This window comes from Pezoporus wallicus, unplaced genomic scaffold, assembly GCF_028554395.1.
Source record: "Pezoporus wallicus isolate ANWC-B61680 ecotype Strahan unplaced genomic scaffold, APGP_CSIRO_Pwel_v1 contig_8673, whole genome shotgun sequence".
Lineage (NCBI taxonomy): Eukaryota > Metazoa > Chordata > Aves > Psittaciformes > Psittacidae > Pezoporus > Pezoporus wallicus.
Window position 1 is genome coordinate 577,808 of NW_026637196.1, and position 23,991 is coordinate 601,798.

The 23,991-nt window shown below is 40.3% G+C and overlaps 2 protein-coding genes across 2 annotated transcripts in view; one reads left to right on the top strand and one right to left on the bottom strand.

Annotated features, from left to right (window-relative positions):
* Positions 1-192: 192 nt before the first annotated feature.
* SNAP23 (synaptosome associated protein 23) lies at positions 193-20,220 on the bottom strand. The gene is made up of 8 exons (XM_057403919.1): positions 20,131-20,220; positions 10,675-10,780; positions 10,056-10,097; positions 8,025-8,073; positions 7,415-7,532; positions 3,870-4,022; positions 3,158-3,302; positions 193-1,363 (listed from the first exon to the last, which is right to left on the bottom strand). The coding sequence occupies exons 2-8, from the start codon at positions 10,729-10,731 to the stop codon at positions 1,298-1,300; spliced, it is 630 nt and encodes a 209-aa protein (XP_057259902.1). The 5' UTR covers positions 10,732-10,780; positions 20,131-20,220; the 3' UTR covers positions 193-1,297.
* A 2,399-nt stretch (positions 20,221-22,619) lies between these two features.
* Positions 22,620-23,991, top strand: part of ZNF106 (zinc finger protein 106) — a 35,477-nt gene continuing 34,105 nt past the window's right edge. Inside the window, exons 1-2 of the mRNA XM_057403920.1 lie at positions 22,620-22,846; positions 23,103-23,200. The gene's annotated coding sequence lies outside the window, so the exon portion shown is untranslated. The remainder of the gene's footprint in view (positions 22,847-23,102; positions 23,201-23,991) is intronic.

A 23,991-nucleotide genomic window follows, 5' to 3' on the forward strand; every position in this document is an offset into this window, starting at 1 on the left:
AAACCCTAGAAATAAATCTGATTAAATTACAGTAAAATCAAACCATTTTTCTTCATTCCCTATGATAGCTTTACCTCACCTGGTCAGAAACTCCTATATACTGCAACAGGAACATTTTGGTTATAAGCAACTTGAACATGCAATATTTCCAACTGCAAGTCTCATGGTCTGCAATAATAAATCAGTCAGGAATCTATTTAAAACTAGTTTATTTAGAACTAGCATACAGTTCATAAATAGATACTGCTTCCTCCACACTTGTGACGAAGAAGTTTTATGATAAGCTTCTCTGTTTCCAGTACATTTGAGAAGCTCCCCCAAAGTCACTGCTGAGAGCAAGCTCTGCACCAGATCAAAGTCATTATTTTGCACCTGGAGAAAGGCATAAACTGAACTCCAGTGAAAACTGGCCAAAATGGACTCTGATACAGGATGAGACACACACACTTTTCTGCTCAGTTTCTTCCAGTTAACATGCATCATTCAAACACTTAAAAGTTAACTTTTAGATCAGGGACATAACATTTTCCATCAAATACTTCAGGGAGATCATTTTATTTTGTTCTACTCATATGCACGTGGGGTTTAGAGCAGGTATATATATACTCACAACAAATATCATCAGGACAATGCAGCAGGATTTCTAGGCATAGCCTCCAAACCAATGGCAACCTGTATATTCCTCCCGTTGCCTTTACACTAATGTTCATGTGGTTAGGAGTGTTTTTAAGCCTTCAACCCAGAAGTATTTAGTGGGCCTTTTCAATTCTGTAACTGACGAACTCAACCTCAAACCAATCATGTGGTTTAGACTGTAAAAATATCGGTAGCGTGCTAGAGATACAAGTCAGACAATATTCACCAAGTCCCTATTTTAGTGAAGACACTCAACTTATGAGGTATTTTAAACAGTGCAAAGTGCCCCCTCCAACTTCCCACAACTGTAAATTCAGGTTACTCTGCTTGTTCAACTTCAAGAACATTTTGGGTGCGGGGGAAAAAGGAAAAAGAAACATGCAAGAAGATTCTCAAAGCCGTAACACTCTTAGCCCTGAGCAGTTTAAAGATAGTGAAGGCAGATGGGTAGGAGGAAGTTATGTTGTTGTTGGCTGCTTTCTTGGAGTCAAGGCCACATTTACATGAAGCAATATAAAAAAATAAGACAATTAATCCCTACAGAAAGGGTTCTGCTTCATTTTACCCAGCCCCTCTTATTTCAGAGGGGGAGAAGTTTCACAGATCCATGAATATGGTGGCTTGCAGCTGGAGACAGTGTCATTAACAATGACAGCAGGCTTCAATTGTCAATTAGTTTCTTGGCTCTGATGTTGGCTTGCTCAATGCGTTCCCTGTTTGTATCAGCCTGAAAGAGACATTCACACGTCATTTGCAGACTTCTTGCAAAAGCATTTCAAAATTCAAACCCACAAACTTCTGCAATGCAGGGTATTATCACTGTGGCAGGCAGAAGGGGAGCCGCTTCAGTAAACTAGATGATCTAAGAAAAACCCAGTAGCATAACCTCTTATTGGGGGGTTCATTCAAACTAGGAGTCCAGTGTTAACATTGCAGGCTACCAGAAGTCACCCAGTCAAGCCTATGTATTCCCCAGGGGAGCTGGAATTTTACTTTCCTTTTTGTTTTTTTTTTTTATAAAAATAACTTCAGAATAGAACTGATGCTTTTAAGCTTAATACCGCTTTGTTTCTTTGAATGATACTGTCCTTTGAAGATTCACCTTTAACATTTTGATTTGGTTTCCACATTGTGCGATAGATTTCAAAGCACCTTTCAGCAGGAAAGGATAAATATCCTGAGACAGGTGCCAGTCTGAAAGCCAGGAATAACATTTCCACTTTTATTGCTGCTTTGTAAAGCAATTCTAACTCGTTTCTAAAATTTTACTAGTTAAGTTTGATCAGCAAGATTTATTCAAACCACTGAAATGAAAGTGTCAGGCCAAAACAGGTGCTTGAAACTACCAGAAAAACTATTGCTGCAAACAGTAACTCCCACTTGCAGTTAATCTGACCAAGCCAATTTCAGTCCACATGATAAAATGTAACAAATTCACACCTCATTTTAAACTGTTATTAAATTTTCTAGTGTTCTTTAAAATACTTGAATTTTACTTGGTAATCCTATCAGATCAGTGGTTTCAGGGAACAGTGAAAGACAATTAAGGCATCCTTCATAAAATCATGTTGATTGCATTATTAATGCCACAACTCAAATTTACTAGACAAACTGAGATGCTGACATTGGTACAACCAGCATTTGTGTCAGACTAACTGTATATTTGAGAAAAGTCTATTCCTCTCACTTTTAACCCTACTGGGCATTTAATGGCATCTTTAACTTCCCATTTTGTCTTAATTACATGGTTTTACAGCAATTGGTGTTCACTTCCGCTTTTTTTAAATCCTTAGTATACACTGTTCTTTAAAGCTTTGATTTCCTTTTTAAACAAGATGCCTGTATTCATTTCATAATGTGGGGATTTCTAAAATATGCCTAACTTCCTCATAAGATGCACCCCCCCCTATATATTTATATAGGATTCATCTGTTCTGGGAAGTTTGTCTTTAAAGCAGTAACATTTGAAAAAAAAATAAGTTACTGGCTATGCCTAACTCCATTTGCTGATGAGGGCAGACCTGTGCACCTACAAAACCTATTATTCCAAAGTCTCCCCAGTCCCAATATTAACCTGTCCATGAGAATTAGGGCAACGAATCACCTGGTTTTATTTCATGTCCAGTGATTAAAGCAACTTCTTAGGAATTCCAGAAGAATCTTGCTTTTGTCAAAAATACCTATTCCCTACCATGTACAAGATTTCCCTGCGAGCAAAAAATCCTCCAGTATGTTTGCCCTTTCAATCCTATCAAGCCTAGAAGTTCAGTGTTTTCGAGAGCAGACAGTGACCTGTGCTATATATTTAGGTTTCCTGACACTCTGAAGCACTTAAATTCTCAGCTATGCACCCAAACACCCAGATATCCCTTATCCAAATCACTGCAACCTGAACAATGGCATAATCTTGATGCATACTTACTGCAAATACATGTAGACAGAACAGTAAACCCATTCCTTGTAACTTCTCAGTTACAACCTAACCTCTAAGCAGAAGGCAGGGAACACCTTTGGCACTTACCTTTTCATTTATCCGGTCTATTTGTTTATTCTGGGCATCAATCTCATTGCCCATATCCAAAGCCATGTTTTTCAAATTCCCAAGAATGTTTCCCACTTGAGCAAGATTTTCATCCATTTCATCTTCTCTGGCATCATTTGTTATCCTGTTCAAATAATTAAAGACAATGTTTCTAGGAATCTAAAGCTTGCTTTTCCTTACCTAAAATTTACTTTAATACCAATTATTGTACCATTATACCCTGGCTCAAATACACTGCCTGTCAGATGTTCCCCCCCCCGCCCTTTTAGAACCCCACATGTTCCAAACAAGCAGCCCACTAAAAAGGTGTAAGCTAGTTAATGATTACAAAATAGCCTTGGAATTTAAAGTAACAGCTACCAGAGGAAGTTTAAGACATGAGGTTGTCTCAAATATACTTTATGACAGTGAAAGTCCTTGATATTTTTAAGTCTTCTCAATAAATGAGCATGAAGCTCTACAATCCTCACAGCCAGAAACAGACTAATACCACCAAGACGAAACAAATGGAAGTTTAAGATGAGCACTTCAATACTGAAAGTGCAAGTGTCTGCCATCTCCTGTTCAAGTAGGAACAATTCTTCCAAGCAGCAGTAAAAACACCTTACTATTTAGCAACTTACCCTAAAATGCATCTGAAAAGCTGACAACTTAGGATTCCTAGTTTTGAGATGAATATAAAGGAGCAAACCTTGTAATATATCCACCACTTGGTCCTCCAGCAGCCTGAAACTGCTGCTGATTTATTCTTCTTGGCTGCATGGATATCACATGATCTGCCGAGTTCTCATTTCCATCTCCCCAGGTTGCTTTATATACCTTGCTAGCCTCGAAGTTCTTTGTCCTGCTCCACAAAAATAAGAGATCTGAACTGTCACACCAGAAATATGGTTTCCTGACTGAACTTCTGAATTAATCTAGAATTTTCAGAAACATTTGTGCCTGAAAGAGATTAGATTTTGTATACACAAAGCCTTGTCTATGCAATGCGATTTCTTATATCATGACAGTAAAAACGTAACTGAGTTACTCTGGGACTGTAATTTCGTTTTAAGATTTAATATAAGCACAGCGATTTCCTTACATTAACATACTTTACCAGAAAAGGGGAAGCTTATGACAGTCACAGGAAAGCTCACACTGTCATAAGATAAAGTTACATTTATGACAGGAGTTAGTCTAGAGTCAGGATTTTCAGGGAAGAAATGGGGATTAGCAGAAGTAGCTACTCTATGCAAGAAAAACATTAATCTCTACTGTTTTTCTGTTGAACATTGTCTGTTGCTAAATCTTTCCTTTCAAAGTTATTGTTCCTCAGGTTAATTTTAATTATGGAATAACAGTAACCATGTTTAACTGGCTCCTTCATTTTGCAATTTGATTGTACTAACCCTATTAAAGCAACAAACCAGCTTACCATTACACTTTTAGCACATAATTCAGAAAAGAAATAAAAATAAAGCAGCACACTAACATGAAACAGTGTCAAGAATCAGACTCACAAAAGCAAGAGGGGAAGAAAATCTAGTGAAAAAATAACTGATCTAAATTGGGGTCAGTTTTTATGAACCCAAAAAACATTATCTTGAGAGAATATTCTAATGTTCACCTTGTTTGCTGGCATTTTCAGGTTTAAACTTTATAATCCAGACTCCACTGACATTTTTCTGCTTCTTTAAAAAGCCTGTGAGGAGAAATCTGTTGTGTCTTTCAGTGCATCTAAGTTTACAATTATTGGTAATCATTTTCCCTGTAGTGCCTTTCAATAGCCCAGACATTCACATTTGAGGAGGTGTCAATGTCATTAACTGCAGCTGCAATTAAAAAATATTCCCCTCATTCTGTTGGCACTTGTGTAATTGAAAAGGGAAATTGTGTTTCATAGGCCAGATGTTATAAAACGTAATCTAGTATGAATACATCAAGGAGAAGAAATGGAATAATTTATCAGTTCATAACGGAAGTGTTACAGCCAGCAGAACTCTAAAGAAACCTAAACTAGTCAATTCTAGGTCCTTGTGCATACACAGACTTAAACATCTCTTTAGGTAGGAGATTTTTATAGCAGGAGAGCTTTGTGTGCTTGGCTTCTGGATTAGCAAAGTCTTAGGTGCCAGAGGTAACTGAGGAATTTATTGAACAAAGCAAGTGGCCTGAAAACTACTTGCACAAAAGTAGACAGCTATAAACAAAACTGCTGCTCAAACTAAGCGGTTAAGAAACAAAGCTTCTCACCACCTGACTTTTTTAAGATCTGTTTTACAAATTACTATATATTCACTTTTCTCCTATTTCCATAGGCATAAGGCAATTTATACAGCCTGTCAAGCTAGCAAGGCCTCAAGCAGTTGTTCAACATTTCCACAGGAAATGCACTCCGTAGTACTTGACATTTTCTATTCACATGAGTATTAAAAGACACCACAGTCACACGGAGACGTACATGCAGGCATCATACACATGCAAGCACAAATCCAATAGAAGCATCACTTCAGACAGCTGGTTAAATTACATCTGCGCTAGTAAGACTGACCTTGTCCTAAAATCCGCTTTCACCAGTTAAGTGAATACAGCTTCTTATCCTAGTCTTCATTTTTAGAAAGCAAGCATCAGTGTTAGGAAAGAATGGAAAAGAAAGAATAGTAAAGACCAGCAAACTGGTAAATAGTTATTAGTACATAGATTATATTAGAGTGCTGCCAGTATTTCGTGTTTTCACACAGCTTTTATGCATAGTCTAAGCCTAGAAGAAATAAGCACTATTTAATTCAGCAAGCTTTCTGATTCAGCTTCATACTTTATGAAAACAAATGAAATGCTTTAGAGATAACTGGTTGACAAACAACTCTAACATTGACAGAAAAAAACAATGTCCCAGATATATGAAAGGCATTCAAAGTTTCATCTTCTTCTCTGCCCTCTACTTACCTAGTAGATTTTTCTGCACATTATTGCCTGTTTTGGTACACAACATTATTTTTTATTGTTATCTGTGTACACCAAAGGACTGCCATAAGAATTAATGAACTCTGAGCTTGCTCAGTGTCAATAAGCTGCTTAGCTTCAGTGAAATAAAACTAACTACAGAAAACAAAGACTGAATGTGCCAAAATGCTCAATTCATCAGATTGATACAACTAATCAGTAAACACACCTATCTAGAGGTCAGGACAGAACCATCTGCATTTTCAAAGTACTAAAGCTCTAAGACTTTCAGCCTTAGAAGCCACACGTATCTATCCTCAAAGCATTATTCTGCTGGATAATGCAGACTCAGCTATTCCACGGAATTCTTACCTAGGTTTCTGCTACCTCTCAGTTGAATGATAGCTGGGTTTTGGATTGTTTTTCCCTCATGCTAAAGAGCTAAAAATGACCAAATACACACACACTATTCACTTCAGTGGTCACACTCTTAAAAGAGCTTTTATCTTCTTCACTTGGAAGAACTATGATCACATTTAATTCACACAACTCAATTTGATACTTTGCTGCTTAAAGATGTAGCTAGCACACCTCCAAAAATAAACGTTTTCCTTATATGACTGATTTCTGATAATTGTTTAGGCTGATTTGTACTGCTAAGCAACTAAACAAGTGCCATATAAAAGACACTCTTAACTGACTTGGTTATGGTAACCAGAACACTGATGTTCTAGAGGTACCATGAAGCAGGTCTACAAGAATTTATGTAATCAGTAATGAAACATTAAAGCTTTAACACCAATGTCTGTTCTCCTACTCTTCCTCCCTAAAGCATGAACGTTTTTTTTTTAATGCCTCGAGAATCGGTATTACTTTTCTTATTCAAAACAGAAGTTTTCCTACTTTTAAGTTAGTACAAAAGTACTTTTGTAGAGAATTATTTTCGGAGTCCAATTTCTAACACAGGCAGGCACTTAAATATATAGCTATCTGCAGTCCAATCTGGTCTCGTCCATATGGAGATTGTTAGTATTTCACCAAATAGAAACTTTAGAGGACCTTAGGGCAGAATTGTGCAGGATGTTACACAGCAGCTATATTTACAGTGACAGGGGCACAATATATGCAAGTTAGATGCAAGTAAGCTCTAGCTACCAATCCACAATTTTAAAAGGATGCATCTCTACAAACCAAAACAGCTGATCTTCCTAGAGAGTCAGCATTTTTTAATAAGCTCTTTTATTAGAGACCATCTCCTAGTACAGTAGCTATTGAGCTAGAACTTCAGACCCAATTACCAACTGAACTGACCTGTTGCAAGGACAGACACAGAGCCCACAACATTTGTTGAGCTCTGTCAGTGTCTTCTCAGCTTCTCTCACATCCTTATTTATCTGGTCCATGCCTTCTTCTATGCGATTTAGCTGTTCTGGAAGAGAAACAAGTAACCAGAATAAACATGGATTGGGGGAAATTAACACTCCCTTCAAGCAGGAAGCTTCAGTTCTATCTTCACAGTGAGATTAATGTTTTTTGTCTTTCCTGCCTTTTAGGACTTATTTATTTATTATTTATTACTGGAAGATATTCAGTGAAAAGTTTTGTTTACTACATAAAAAATATTTTCCCTATCCTTAAAAAAAGCACTTCAGTTGCTGCTTTTAGAATAAATGTAGTTTTCTGTGGTGGGAAGAAGAGCATCTCTAATAGAGCTGTATTACATTATAACTAATTCAGTCTCTCAATTACTTTAAAACCTCTTTACTACAAACACATCAGAATAACAAATAAGCAAGTCTCATTCTACATATGTAGTGTTTAATAACAGGTTCAGCAACAACTCTTGAATGATAATCCTTTTTCTTACAGTCATAAAATTGGGTGTTTTTTTAATGTTAGAGAGGAAGAAGGAAGAACTCACCTCCCTGTTCATCCAGCATGGTGATAGTTCTGATGCCAGCATCATGAGACTGCAGAAATAAATGTTCAGATATAAAATCTGATTTTAATACAGCAATGTGAAATCAGGTCTCTATAGTAAATTTGATAAGCCAAGCAAGTTCATAATAAAACACTACTAGGAATAACTTCCATAGTAAAGCTATGCTAAGTTTCAAATGGATCCTATGGTAGGCTGATAACAATCATGCCTGGTGTGTTGGGTTTTTTTGTTTGTTTGTGGTGGTTTGTATTTGGTTGGTTGGTTTTTTTTTAAATTATTTTAACATTACAGTAAGATCACAAAATGGTTTGGGTTGGAAGGGATCTTAAAGCTCTTCTAGTTCCAACCTCCCTGCCACAGGCAGGGACACCTTCCACCAGATCAGGTTGATCCAAGCCCTGTCCAACCTGGCCTTGAATATTGCCAGGGACAGGGCAGCCACAGCTTCTCTGGGCAACCTGTGCCAGCGTCCCACCACCCTCACAGGTAAGAATTTCTCCCTAATCTCAGTCTACCTTCTTTCAATATTCAGATTGAACTACAATATCAATATCAAATAAAAAAGTAAATCTAGCTGTGCCTTATTTTGAAATGTGGCACTTCAGTTGATTCTTTATCCCTACACCCTTCAATAGGGCTAACACAGCCTTTAGTCCTTGGAAGGCAGAATAAAAGAAAGCAAAACAAAGCCTGCAAAACTGTTCATGAAAACTCAGCAGAAGAGATCAGGAAGAGGGTAGCCCATCACTAGTTTCAAAACTAAGCAAAAGAAATCAGCAGTGAGGAATATACCACTGCAGAACTCTTTGCTGGATTAAAGACTTGAATCTAGCATGTAAATTGCACCCATGCTTTACTATAAACTGGCAGCATAGGACTGTCTATTGTAGGAAATATTTTGGTTTATGAATCTCCAAACCATGACACCAAGTGAAATAATGATGGCTCATTACATGCTCTTAATGTTTGTGTTTAAGAAGTATTCATTATGCTGATTCAAATGCCTCACTGATAACATAGCATCTTCTGTTTCGTAGCAAACTGCTACCACCTGGACAGTGAGTACAGGCTCTAAAGCAGTAGTGACCAAACACTTCAGGGTCCTTACTCACTGGATTATTTTTTTTTGTGTTCTTACAACAACAACAAAGGGTCTCAAGTCTTCAGCACTTGAAGCCTGGGCATTAGCTCTGTCTCTGCTTAGTCTCTGGTTTCCATTTGTCTATGGTTTATCCACATACTAGCAAAATCATCTTGCTGAACCAGTTAAGCTTTGTTAAGTCTACCAGAGCTGACTATCAACCTTATCTTACTCCCTACCAACAGGATGCTCTCTATATTTTGAAATTACAGTATTGAAAATAAACTTTGTTATTTTTACAATGGGTTATGCACAACATAAAGGAACAGATTCCTCACACAATGTCACATGAACTCAAAATACAAATTTGTTTCAAGTCATGTATAAAGGTGTTAAGAGTTTAGTATCATACCTAGCTACCTTTAAAGTTAAAATTTACCAACAGATTGTAAGGTGTATGTAGAGAAGCCTGTTTACAACTGAAGGCAGCCCTACCCTCCACTACCCCACCCAACTAAGCCCTGCCCTCTTCCTCAAAGCAAGACATTTTCACACTGTTCACAGGCTAAGTGAGCTAAGAGAGAAACCAAAGATGCTATGAGAAGCAAATGACACAGCAGCCAAAGTTATTACTGACCACTGAAGAAGCCTTATTTTAACTAATCTGTAGCATTTGGAGATTAGGCCATTTTGCTTAAGAGGAAAACAGGTAGAAAGGAATTCTGTGATACGACTATACATAATGTAAAAAACATTAGGTTTAACTCATTCCAACTCTATTGCTGAATTAAAGCAGCAACTTGTAATAATGAAATGCGTGTCAAAAAGTTTGAGAAAGACAATAAAAGTGATTAAGATCACTTTGTGATAATTAACATGCTGCTTCTTAAATTAATAAATCCCCAGGGAATTCAAAAATGTTTCCTTACCTCAATGGCCAGGCCAAGAATCCTCCTTGTGCTTTCCAAAGACTAAAAACAGAATTTTAACATGAGTGTGTTAAAAGCGCATCAGTGTCCCAAAATCCTCTTCACCAGTTCATTACGGTAAAGCAATTAATATACAAAGGTTCATCAGCCTGCCTATATGTAGTACATTCCACATCACAGTGCCAGCATACTGGAGATTTTTTCAGTATGCTAGTAAGCCCTTGTTTTTTAGTACTTGTTTTTTAGTACTTTAGTACTTTGCTTATCCCACTGGAAAGTCATTATAAAAGAAAATATATTCAAATGAACTTTAGATCATTTGAATAAGCATGAAATATCAACATGGATTAAGAACACTGTAGGTACCCAGCCTGCATGGTCTCAGTAATCATGGCCGAGTGATCTGTACTCAGTCAGGGAGGTGGCTTTACAATTCAAAGGTTGAAATTCATTCTTACTGCTTGCAGAGGTCTTTACTCCAGTATTCACCAAGTAAAGTGAGAGTCTGAAACATGCAAGTATACCCTTGCAGGGTCACCACTCTGACTTAATACTTAGAAGATACTGTAATCTTGGCAGATAAGTAGTGTAAACCCAGATGGCTTCCTATAACAATTACCTCATCGGTGACCTGGTTGGCCCTCAGCTGGATTTCTTCAGGCGATAGTTCAGCCATGATGAGGAACTACTCCTTGTAAGTAATCAAGTTAAAGAGAATCTTCCCCCTGTGATAAAGAACAAAGGAATTACCAGTTAAGCATCAGAATCTCCTTCTATCAGTATTTTGAGTTGAAAGCAGAAGTAAGAAGTTCAAAGAATGAAAGCCTACAGAATTAATTCTGCTTAGAACACCACCTGGTTAGGACTAGAAAGTACTAGAAGAATTATTCAGCTGATAAGACGTAACTTAGGAGCTAAGAGAAATATAGGAACAATCAGTATGTGAAACAGTTTCCTTTACAAAACCTGGCTTGCAAAACATTTTTTGATAATTCCTCATTTTTACTTAAGCTAACAACAGATAGAAATTAAGTCTTAAAATAAAAAGCTTCTCCATGTTGGAAAAGCACACTGGTTTAGTCAGCAATCCAGAAAGAAATTAAGGAAAACATTTAAACTACTAGTATAAACTTCAAGTGTTCTTCCTGTTCCCTCTGGGGAATTTCAGCAGTCAGTCAGAAGGGGAAACACTTTCACTGACCAACCACCACCTAAAATGATTCTGGTAATGCTCGAGAAACAGTATGGTGAATCCCTCAAATGCAAGAGGACCTGCAGAAGCTCCAAATGGTATGCTTGCCGCTCTAGCGAAGGTTTTCAAATATATCATCTTTCTCTTATTAAGGATAGGATCAAGATGAAGCCCCAACACACTGTTATCAATATTGTAGCCAATTTCGGTTTAAAGTTTTATTAAACTGAGTAAGCGATAGCAGCTAAAACAGCGCCGGGTGCACTGCGGAGTCCCCCACTCCGCCCAAGACGCGCACACGCGGTCCCTGGGAGGTGGTCCTTTCTTTTTCGGTTCAAGGCCCCAGCCAATCCTGTCGCCCCTCCTCACTCGGATGTTGACATGGCTCTTCCCCATTGGTTCCCTTTGTTGCAGGGGGGTCTCATTACCGAGAAGTTTCCAGAAGCTCCCAGAGGCTTCGAGAAGCGTCCACTGGAGCCTCCTCACCGTCGCAGCCCCCTCCCCTCCCCTCAAGCGCTGCAACAAGACACCACTTTGAGCGACCGAGCCCCTTTTTCTCTCTCACAATCCTGTGCAACAATACAACTGACCTCCCCCCCATTACTTACAGAGTACAACAGTTACAGAGTCAAAAAGGAGTATTGTTTCACGTAACGACAGCCACAGAGAGCCTCCCTCCCCCCAAACTTCTTCATGAACAAACCCCACACATTACACACACCGTTTTAACTTTTGCTATTAACAGGAGATACATTTTTCCCTGAAGAAACGAGGAAAAAGCAAGCCCATCAATAAATGTATTCTCATTAGAGCCAGGTTTTTCAGAGCTAAGAATATGCATTTTTGTTGGACGAACAGTAATAAAGCTGGCACTCCTAGCAATGGGAAAACTGAGCTCCCAGGCTATACAATAATTTAATGAGATACTACATAAACTGAGCAATAAGGAGCTTTTAAAATAAATTTTCCCCTTAACTTTTGATTAGTCCTTGCTCTTTCACATGAGTAGCTTTTAATTAAGTTCCCATAATCCACTGGAATCATTCCAAACATCCTGCTTGACTAACAGAAGTATGTTCCATTTTTCCCTATTAGATAGATTTTCTAGAAGACATAACATTAGTGACTGCTCTTAGAAGGGCAAATTTATGCAGACTCAGACAGCTGTTAGCTAGAGAAGGGATGCTGTTCACAGAAAGTGCACATCTCAGGGTGACTTGAAATCAAGACACCTAATCCCTTATAGCTGAAGTACTTCAGGATTTAGAGAATACTTCAGCAGGTTTGATCTTATGAAGATAAAATACCTCCTCAGCCTATGGCTACCAGTGTGGCTTCAGGAGTCAAGTAGCTATCAACACAAGTTCAGTTTTGCCACCATTAAAAAGTAATAAGATTAGACATTTTCACATAAGGCCTCTATTAGCTCAGTTTGCAGTAGTCCAATTTCACTACACAATCAGTGACTTTTCACTCACAGACTTAAGATCCTTTCATGATCTTAAGTCACTTTGAATTTGGGAATGTCTCTTCAGATGGTTTGCCCAGCTAAGGTCCAGTAAAGCAGGGTGAGGGAAGAAAGGACATGTTTTCACCAAGTTAGATTAAGCACCAAAAAATGACATCAGGCTGGTTCTTTGGGGGAGGCCTCACATTTATTTAATATTCAGAAACAGGATTAAGAGTCAATTATATAGGGGGACTGAAAAAGCAGTATCTGGATTACTGTAGCTGTTGCGGGCTTGACCAGCTTTCCCTGCTTCAGGTGCCACACAGTCAGGTACCTCTGCAACTTGGAGCCATAAAACACACATCTCATCTTGGACAGCAAAAAGAGAGAACATAACCCCACCCTGTGAATCATCAGCTTGCCAAGAATCCCATTACAACTGCATAACAGGGCCAGAAATACAGCTATGATCGCAAAGTGACTGGAGATTTCTTTTTCAGCAGCCCTGTTGTTCTGCTTCACTTTGCAGCTGTGGGTTCAGGCTGTCCGGTTCACATACCAGTGCAAGCATAACTGCTGGCTGTATGATGTAACCCTAGCTCAGAGGCTCTGTTCGAGTTACCCAATAACCATACTACAGCCAACACTACACAAATCAGTAACAGTTTCTTTGCTTTTGAGGCAGGGACATAACAGTAATATTCTCAAACATGGTTAAGAAGGATTTATAAATTAAATCTAACAGGTAATAAGACCCTTAAGTTTGAATGCATGTTTGCAAATACATTATAATACTAACTGCATGCCAGGAAAGAACCCAGAATCTGAAGAAAGAATGTATACTTTACCAAGCCAGATACTGAGTTTTGTGTTTTACTCAATACTGACAGAACACCATCCTGTACTACTAGAACCACAAATTCATGGAGAAGCCATTGAAAAACCAACCAGCAGCAATACTGAAGGAGAAGAGAAGAGACAACAGTCAGCACTTCCAATTCCCAAGCCAGTAGTTCTTGATGGTAAAGTTTGGAAGGTAACATATTACTGGCAAGTGACAGTTGTAAATTAACTTCAGGGCTGAAGCTCACATACACTTGAACTAAATCCACCCTGGGCTTGACAACCATGATGTTAATAAAGTCCTATGAAAGATAATGCCATGCTGAAATCTGATAGTAATTACAAGAAGAGACATAGCAGTTACATGAAAAGCTACCTCATGTATTGTTACCTATCAAACTATTCCCCCCAAGCTTTGTCCTATTTATGTTAGCTCATTAAAGAGCTGTCAATTCATTATTTGACAGAAATAAGTTAGTAGTAACATACAAAACTAGGTGTCTGTAACTGTATCTGACACCAGACAACATCTTGAAAACATAAGCACTTGCCACTGAATCTACCAGTTCTAAAGGTGGCAAGCAAGCTTTCTGTTCCCCTAGCTTGCTCACATCTTCCTGAACAAATCTGCTACCAGGCAGCGAGAAGTTCCATGGAAACCCACAGCATTCCTCCAACTTTCTCCCTAAATCAATGGTATTTCATCTTGAAGCTGTTTATGACTTACCTAGCACAAGAAATACATCTGCAAAATAGGAAGGAAAAAAAACCCCAACCATCTACACAGCTGACACCCATAATTAAGAGAAAAAAAAATTACATCCAGGATTCTTCAGAGCTGAGGCATGCATGTGCTTATCTTCTGATGCTCATATCTGGCCACTTGTAGCATTTTGCCTCTTGTGAGGTGAAAACAATCTGAAGTGATAGCTCATATGCCCAATTTACAATTGCTAGAATAACTGACCTATGTGGGAGGATGTTAAACCATTCAGAACACTTGGTTAAGGGACAAACACTCTGACAATCTTTCATCACAGATAATAGGGTACAGTTACTTACTCGTCTTGCAAGATATCTGTAAACAATAAGAACATTCAAGATGTGGTCATTTGTATTGAAATAATAGTTTGGCTATTCCAACAGAACACATACATAGCCAAATGAACACATACATAACGAAAGAACGCTCATCATCTTTTGCCTAGGAATCATGAAGCACCCACTAAGGTAGCCAGCTCTTAATCCTGTTTCTGAATATTAAATAAATGTGAGATCTTCTCCCAAAGAACCAGCCTGATGTCATTTTTTGGTGCTTAATCTAACTTGGTGAAAACATGTCCTTTCTTCCCTCACCCTGCTTTACTGGACCTTAGCTGGGCAAACCATCTGAAGAGACATTCCCAAATTCAAAGTTGGGACTGAGCTGCCTTAAATAAACCTCATGAAAGGATCTTAAGTCTGTGAGTGAAAAGTCACTGATTGCGTAGTGAAATTGGACTACTGCAAACTGAGCTGTTATATGACAAAACTATTTTATATCCAAGACATGAAGATTCCTCAGGGACAGAACACTTGATATAGCTAAAGTGTTCCTGGAATGTATTTTTATTGTAATGTAAGATTTGCTAAGGTAAGCATTTATTTTTACATCCATGGACAATGCCCATTAATCCCAGCCACAAATTAACCAAAGAAATAAGACAGCCTACAAAGAGACTTCATATTTACAACTTTCTGCCATTTCACTTTATTTTCTAAGTGATAAGTTCTAAACAAGAGACCAATGTGCCTAAATACAAAGCAGAAATCCTTTAAAGAAAGGATGAGTAATAAGGTGATGTCACCTTTATTTACTTTCTGTTATTAAAAAGTACTCTGCACTATTTACTCAAGTTATCAGACTGCAAGGATTAAAGTTAAACACATTTCAGTGCAATTCCCCCTCTATCCCTTGCATGGGAGAACCTGGCACCTACAAACTATGCAGAACTAACCTTGCTCCAAAAAATACATTTTCTTGAAGTAATGGGCCTCATTAAATTTCTCTACCAGGGAACTAAGAAGACTGCACACAACATCATCTTAACTATCACTGTCTTAAAAAAAAACCAAACCAAGATTCATCAAGAACCAAAAGCATCAAGGAAATAAACACAGGGCCTGGAAATCCTATAAACCTCTTTTCTGCCATTCTTTTTATTTTTGAGATTGTGGGACAGAAAGTTCTCCAGAATTCCAATTCCAACCACAAGCTTTAGATTAAAGGTTCTCTCTCCACAAGACTGCTCATAATGTGCTAAGCCTATAAGCTCACTATTGTAACACATATTGAAATCAGAATATTATGGTCTAAGTCAGTTGAGGATGGATTAGATTTAAGTTATTGCCATCTCTTGAACAAGAAGAAACAAAGAAATTAATGTCTCCACATATTTTTTTCCACTTATTAAACCTTTATTCATGGCTCCAAAAACCCTGAAAAACCTTCAATGTACTCTCCTATTTGGAGCTGTTAGGTTGGAGAATGCTGAGGAAGAGACACAGCAAAGATGATTCTACAGAACTGCTTAAAAGCTCAAGATATTTCCTTCAAAAGAATAAGGGACATGACAAGCACTTTGGGGATGATCTTCGAATGATACCAGACCCATTTGAAGTATCACTGGCTTACAGATCTTCATTTGGTTAACCAACACACCCATATAGCAGCTGAAGCATTTTAGTAGGTTGTCTAGCCCAAAAAAACTGTAATGTGACAGATACCAATGTGAGCTATGGCTGTGTCTGTATTAGCAGCAGGGTGATACTCAGGGACTATAGTGCATATTTTCATTTGGGGAAAAGTGCTGCTCATACTATCACATTTCAGATGGATCAGTTACAAGTATTTATTTAATCAGAGTCCTACACCAACCCCAAATACTTAATCCCAACATCTGCCAAGCTATCTCCTTCATAAGACTGAGTACAATAAGAGCAAATTCAGTGCTAGTAATACCTACAGTGACCTACTGCCTGCATGTACAAGTCTCCAAGTGTAAATTACCTGCTTGTGAACAGGAAGCTAAGACAGTATGGCTTTATCCAAGCTCTCTGTCTGGGAGTGTCTGAGAACAGACATTAAAAACTTTGGAAAAAAACCACCCTAAGGCATTTGAATGGACAGAGCCTCAAGATCAAAGTATGCAGCCAGCAACAACAGAGTCATCTTTGCCACCTGTCTTCTCAGTGAAAAAGACCAATATGGAATCTTTGCTGTCTAAGTCATTGATTTGAGATGCTTCTCTGCACCACTACAGGTTTTCCCTACAAGTGTTTTTTCATTCAAAATTGCTTGTACACTGGATGCCAGCTATTTATCCTAACACTCACTTTCCAATGTAAACAAGTTTCAAAAGCCGTAACAGTGAGGTCACATGGTCTTTTCAAGTGTTTTTCAATCCCAGATCATCTTCTGAGGCTTCCAAAGTCCTGACAGCTATAGTAGGCAATTTACATGCTGTTTGAATGTGCTTTTCTTCAGCACTAGTTGAAAAGCAATTCTAAGGCTTATTAGCGTCAGGAAAAAAAAAGATAATTTACTTCCTTGGTTTACAACAGTTATACCATATTCTGGCTGTGCTACCCAAGGCACTCAAAACCAGTAAGAATTGTCTTACCAATCTTTGTGAGTTAAGCCAAGTGCAGGACACCACAAGGCCTTGAAAAGTGCTTGCTCAACTGCAATTACACAGCCCACATCTGGAAAAGAAATGTAAGGAGGGAAATGCTGTCAGGAGTGACAAGTTTTCTTAAGCCAGACAGGTCAACATACACCAGACCAATCAATTGTTCTTACTGCTTGCACTTTCACAACCCCACCTTGAATGACTGTAAGATTTTTGTCCTGCATCTCTGGCTGACATAGAACACTTGTATGCCTCTGACAGACTCAGTGCCTTTCAGAAATTTGCCATAAGTCCATCACATTTGCTAAATACCATAAATTAATTCCCTACTTGCCATTTAGGGGTCCTCTGTTAGAACCTAAGCCCTTCTCTCTCAAGTTCTACCATGGCTCTAATCAGTATCACTTAACTTTTCTTCCTCTTCACTGATAACCCTAAACTAGAAGTTAAGCACAAATGTTTCTCTTTTTTGTTTTCCTGTTAAATATATTTGTGTATCATCAAAAATACACAGCAGGCTGTGTCTTAGTGCCTGGTTCCATAAATGGAGAATAAGAGGTTCACAATTTTCTCGTGAGTAGGAAGTGAGATGAAGAAACAAGTGTAATATTTTTGGCCACAAAAAAAAAATATATGTGAGACCTAAAAGTTGGGATAAGATTATCTCTTTGATACCAAAACCATAAATTTTATTACATTTGCCTTCTAGAATAATTTGTCTGTTAAAAGAGCTATTTCCAAGTTGAGAGTGAAAACCACGTAACTCCCACAAAGTGTTCCAGCAAGACCTCATGCTGACATCTTCATGTTGTTTTCCTTTTCAAAATCTAATGGAAGTTTATGGCAGCCAGGAACTAAATGTAACAAGGTGGAGTGAAAAACTTTCACATGTATTGTGAAGTTATTTTTGTGAAGTCATTATATGAAACAATCCTCCTATATTTCTAAATATATTTGACTACTTCATTTCAGATAAAGCAGAAAGTAATACTTGTACTTTATTCTTTTAACATGATCTACTGGTAAGAATACCAAAGCATTAAGCCTTAAAATCCTGTTATTCCCAGTTCACTAGTTCCTTCTTTGCATGTTTCATATACATACTGGAGAAGAAACTTTAAATAATAGCTTCTAACTAATACATCTAAAAGTATGATTGAGAAATGCAGCCTATACCTCCTTTTGAGTAATCTTAGCAGAAAGGTAGGAACTAGATGATACAACCCTGCTGTTGCAAAACTTGACTGAAAGCCATTATCTTACGAGCTGTACTTTAGGCATCAATGAATTGGTGCAGCCTCAGGTAAACATGTACGCTCTCTCAGTTCCTCCTCTTATAAAGCAAGATGTTGCCTTGCCCAAAATACAGAAAAATTCATGAAATAATATTCCTAGAAAAAAAGAAATTTCCATGCATTCTTGCAAAAAAGTAAAATTTAGATAGTTTACAAACTAGATGATTTTATGGTGAGGGTTTTTTTTTAATCTTGCCAATTCTTCATATCACTAACACATAAGGAGTTGTTTTTATTAAACCCTTCCTTAACACAAATAGCTATCCTACTTGTTAGTCAGCTGAAATTCACCCCAGCTAATACAGGGTGGTACAAGGTGTCAACACCAAGATGTACTCCTCCACACGATTAGGCATACAAGATAAATGAATAAAGCATCTGTGACCCTGGGGAAAAGGCCAGAGCCCAGAACAAGACACTACTCTGCATGCTTCCTGCTTTCTCTTATCAGCTTCCTGACCACACTGCACAGAGGCGATAGCGCAAAGAATAGGCGCTAGGAATGCCACCTCCTCTGTGCAGTCCCATACTTGTCTCAACAATTCATTTTTGTCTGGCTGGAAAAGCCTCGTGATACCTTCTTTAAATCAGTCACTCACCAATACCAAGTAACAATTAACCCTAGATCCGTATGCAGACATGGACTGATTCCTTTTCTTCTAATCACACAAACCGTGCTATGTAATATGCTACATCAAAAAATGTACAGCAGGGGAGGTCAGACGTATAGATTAGTTACTAAAGTGTCAATAAGCAATTAATTGTGCAAGTCACTGAATCAAGCAATTGACATCACAGGATGCTTTCCCTTTATCCCTAAATACCTTCCTACATAGCTGTTTTCTCTGTTTATGGAGAAGCAAAGCAACACCCAGCTGCTTACTTCTGACCACTGGAGACCCAGTGCCCTTATTAAGAGGGTGAAAAAGGGGAAGGTAAATAGCTAGAGAAGTTGCATAAAGAAATATCCAAAGTTTCTTCAGCTTGTTTACTTAGGTTGTTGAATCATGTGTGGTAATTTGGCAACCTTCATTGCATAAAACAGAAAGGAAAAAATAAAGGAAAAAGTGAAAAATAAAGTTGACTCTACATTAGCTTCCCAGAACTGCCAAGGGCTTCAAGAGGTACAATTAGGAAACGCACAGTTTACTTCTGACGATTATTGTTTACTATGTACCACAACAGCATCTTGCTGGTTAGTCCAAAGCAGTGGGGCACACCAGTTCAAGGGCTCTCGACAAGCAAGAAACACACCCGAACATAGCACCTATGCTCCTCGCAGGGAGAGCCGGCCGAGGCCTTCCACCACTCGACAAGGCGAGCGCAGCCCACGGCTCAGCCCGTGGCCCCTCCCGAGCCGCCCGTACCCCGCCGCGGCCCGGCCGCCCCGTTACCCCGCGCCAGCTCTCAGGCCCGGCAGCCGAGGCAGGGCGGCACTCACAGGGCCAGCGAGGCCAAGACCGCCCCGACCCGCGAAGGCCCCCACCACAGCCGAGCCGAGCCAAGCCGAGCCTGCCCCGCGCGGGGCGCTACGCGGCAGAGAGGCGGCCACAGACCGGATCCACCGGCAGCCGCCCCGCCCGAGGCGCAGAGAGCCGGCAAGCCCCAGCCGCCAGACACCTACCGGCACCACCGCCGACCGCAGACTCCCTCACACGCACCGCTCTCAAACGGAGCCGTGGCGAACCGCGCCACCCTTTACGCGCCCATGTCCCTCCCTCCCGCCCGGCCCCGGTGCCGACCGCGAGAGCGCAGCTCCACGCGCCCGGAAGCGGGAACCGGCACCGCCCACAGGAGGGGCAGTACACGCCACACCCGGCATGGCGGGACGCCCCCATACGTGGGTGACGTCAGGCTGCGTACACCCAAGATGGCGCCCAGCTCCGCCCCTGAGCTGTGGGTGTGCGGTGTTGGTGCTGTCGCCGCCCCGCTGGCGTCGTGGGGCTGGTGCGGTCCACGTGTATGGGGGTGTTTCTCCGGGCACCGTGCTGCACATGAGGAGGACGCGTGTCAGCCCCTCGCCCGTTACCAGAGAGAATGAGGGCGGAGTGAGAAAATTGCCGTTTGGAATCACAGACCTCGCTTTGCAGAGCTGAGGTGGGCAGCCCTTCCGAGGTGTGCTCCTTCTCGGGCCTGGGTGACTTCTTCCCTGTTCAGCTGCCCTCAGGACCCCACCGCAGGGCAGCTCCCTCGGAGCGCCGCACGGAGGTCTCACACCATTGAGGCCCGCAGCAGCTTTACGTGGCTCTTGGAGCCAGTGTGGTGCAGGACAATGTCAAACACTTTGCACAAGTCCAGGTAGACATCAACTGCTTTGCCCCTGTCCATCAGTTCTGTAGCCCCATCATAGAAGGCCACCAATTGGCCTTGTTGAAACCATGTTGAATGTCACAAACCACCTCGCTGTTTTTCACATGCCCTAGCATGGTTTTCATGAGAATGCGCTCTATCCTGTTTCTCACCCATGTTTTATAATGTCATGCATTAATGTTGCACAGGTGGGGAGATCTCTGTGTATTAGAACTTTGTCTTGATCATAATCAGCAATACCTCTTATGGCCAATAAAGCATTAAAGTCTTGAATTTCTCATAATTTCATCCCGCAGTAAGGTAAGGTAAGGTTTGAGAGCAGCAGGAGCTCCCTTAATTAATGGCCTTAACAGGTCATAATCTACAGTTGCTCATATGGGAACATCAGTGGGTTCATACTCTTGCATGGCCTGAATACAGGCAGCTTTTGTAACAGCTGTGGGAAGCTCATTTGGGAATATAATAGGTATTAGTAGAGGTTCTTCTCTTTCCAAAATACCTATTCTGCTAACCCAGTATGCCACTCTGCTAGTTCTCAAGTGGGGATTGTTTGACGGTTCAGGACCAGCATTTAAAAAGACTCCACGACCCCAAATTCCATTGGTGTCATTGCCAGCAAGTAAAATTCTGTCTCCCCCAGTTAAACATACTTGCCATAAGTATTCAGTTTCTGTTTCACTCAGCTTACGGCTGTAGCGTACTTGTAAATTAGCCATTTGAATGGGCTCATGTGGGGTCTTTCTTTGAGTCTTCTGCTCCACCCCAAGGCCCAGTAGTTTCTTCTGTTTTTATTAGAGGTCTGACCTGATATATAGGAGGACGTGAATTTAAAAGGGATGAGGAATCATTTACTCTCATGTCATTATCACTGGAGTCACCCCAGATGTTTCCCTCCTAGTCTACAAGGAGTACAATTTCTATTCTGTACAGTATCAGGGGGCTTGAAAGGTTGCATAAGCATCATTTCAACCTTTTCTCCTAATTTTGCCCTTTCTCTCTTTCTTTCTGAAGTTGATTTTGTAACTCTTCAATTTTCAAAGATAGTGTATGTTCTGTTTTCTTTCCTTTTCCAGTTTCTTCTGTTAGGTCCTGTATCTTTTTGCTGTCATCTGATCTATGCTGATAAGGAGTTTCTACACAGAAGCCTAATATTTTGCAAATAATTCCTTTTTCATCTTTTTCTTATGGCATCTGTTCACAATTAGTTGCTATTTTACAGCTTCCCAATTATGCCAATTATCACAAGTCCATTCTTCTGGACATGTGAGACTCTGGCTTATTCCATGTTTTTGTAAGTAACCAGTGGTACCATTTGCCATCCTGCCGACTTCACCGCAAGTCCCACGGCTTCTACAACGCCGCTCGCCCGTCACTGCCCAGCCGCCATGCCGGCGGAACTACATTTCCCGGCATGCACCGCGGAGGACCAAGGGTGCCTTCCGGCGTGCAGCGCGGCCACTTTCCTGGCGGCTCATTGGCTGTGTTGGGCAGTGGCTCCGCCCCGCCGTGCGCCGCGGGTCTCTGTGGGGTCGACCCGGCCCGCCCCGGCGCGGAGTGGGTTCGGTGAGGGTGGTGGGTTTGGGGACGTGCGGTGGCTGGGTCTGCTCGGGCCTGGCACGGGGATGGACTTTCGGGCCGCTGCCTTGGTGAAGGGTGTGATGTGTGAGTACCGAGGCCGCGGGGAGCAGAGGCTGCGGGGAGCTCCCTGGGGGACAGCTGGGATGATGGGGGGGCTGCACCGCATCTGGTGGAGGTGAGCGGGGCAGGCCTGGCCTAGGTGGGCTGCACCGGACATCTTGCCTTGGGGCGGGCATGCGTTTTGCTTTGTGTTGTGAGCATCCTTTGTTGCTGCAGTAAATCCTGAACGTTGTTGCCCTGTTTTAATACAAGCTTTGCTAGAGCAGGTTCTCTGTTACAGATGTGTAGCTATCATCAGGTCTCTTCATACCAGCCAGAAGCGTTTCCTGGGTTGAAACGTGGCTCTGGGGGCAGAGTTGCTCACTTACCCTTCTTGTAATACGTTGCTAAAGGTGTGTCTTAGTGGAAGCATATATGAATGTGGTGATAAATATCTGCTAATTTAAAAAAGTGGGGCTGATAGTGTGAAATACTAAGGGTACAATGAAGTAAAAGGTATTTAAAAGTGGAGTAGTTTGCATGTAGGCTTAAATTATATTAAGAACTGTTCAGGGGTGCTTATGAGCTTCAACTTGGAAAAGTGTATGAGCATTGGATAAAAGTGTCATTGATGACTGAAGTTTATACTTTGTTGTCCTTTATTGATAGCGTTTTGATAACAACGGCCTTGTGCAAGTAACAGATTTCCTTCTCATGTTCCCTGTTGTGCTTTCTGAAGTGCAGCTTTAAAGAGCTTTGTAGATCAGGTGAGTTCTGAGGTGTGACCTGAGTGAGAAAAGGATTGAGGCTTCTTGGACTTTGTTTTCAGCATCAGTTCCTGGGATTGCTTTTCCTATATTTCTGCTGATTTTTTTCTGTTCATTTGTTATTTGTTACTTTTTTTCAGTCAAGCCTCAATTACTATATTAAACTAACAGCCTGAACTAATAGATCCTACAAACCCCCTCCCCACAAAACGAACAAAAAACCCAAAAAACGACCAACAAACAAAAAAACCCCCATCACCCCCCCAAAAAAAAACTAACCTGAAAAACACTTAAGCCTTCCAAAAATTTAATAAGTCTTGCTGAAGATTGAAATTATCTCCCTGTTAGCACTGCAATATTTATGATGAATATTGCAGGTTCTAAGAGCCAATGCAGAATGGCTTCATAACTGGTTACCTTGGAAAATAGCTTCCTATTCTGAGGTCTGTTCAGGTAAAGGCAACTGTATTGTCTTTTGTTTCTGTTCTTGCTTGGCTGCAACTGGAGTGGCAGTACAAGCCAACTGCATTTGCATCATAATAGTAGGTGCTATGTTCTGGTGTTTTCAGTTTGAAACAAGTCATTGGTTTTAGGCAAACTATGTAGGTCTGTTATCTGAGCCAATGTGGTTTCTATGACTGAACTTCGTATAACTTCTAGCTGAAATGTCCAGAAATACTTGAAGAGGTGTTCAGCTAAATGAATCTTAATTTATGCAGGGCTGTGATATCCAGTACAAAGAATAACAGCAATCACTATTCTATGAGTACATGTCCAAATTGCGTACAGAG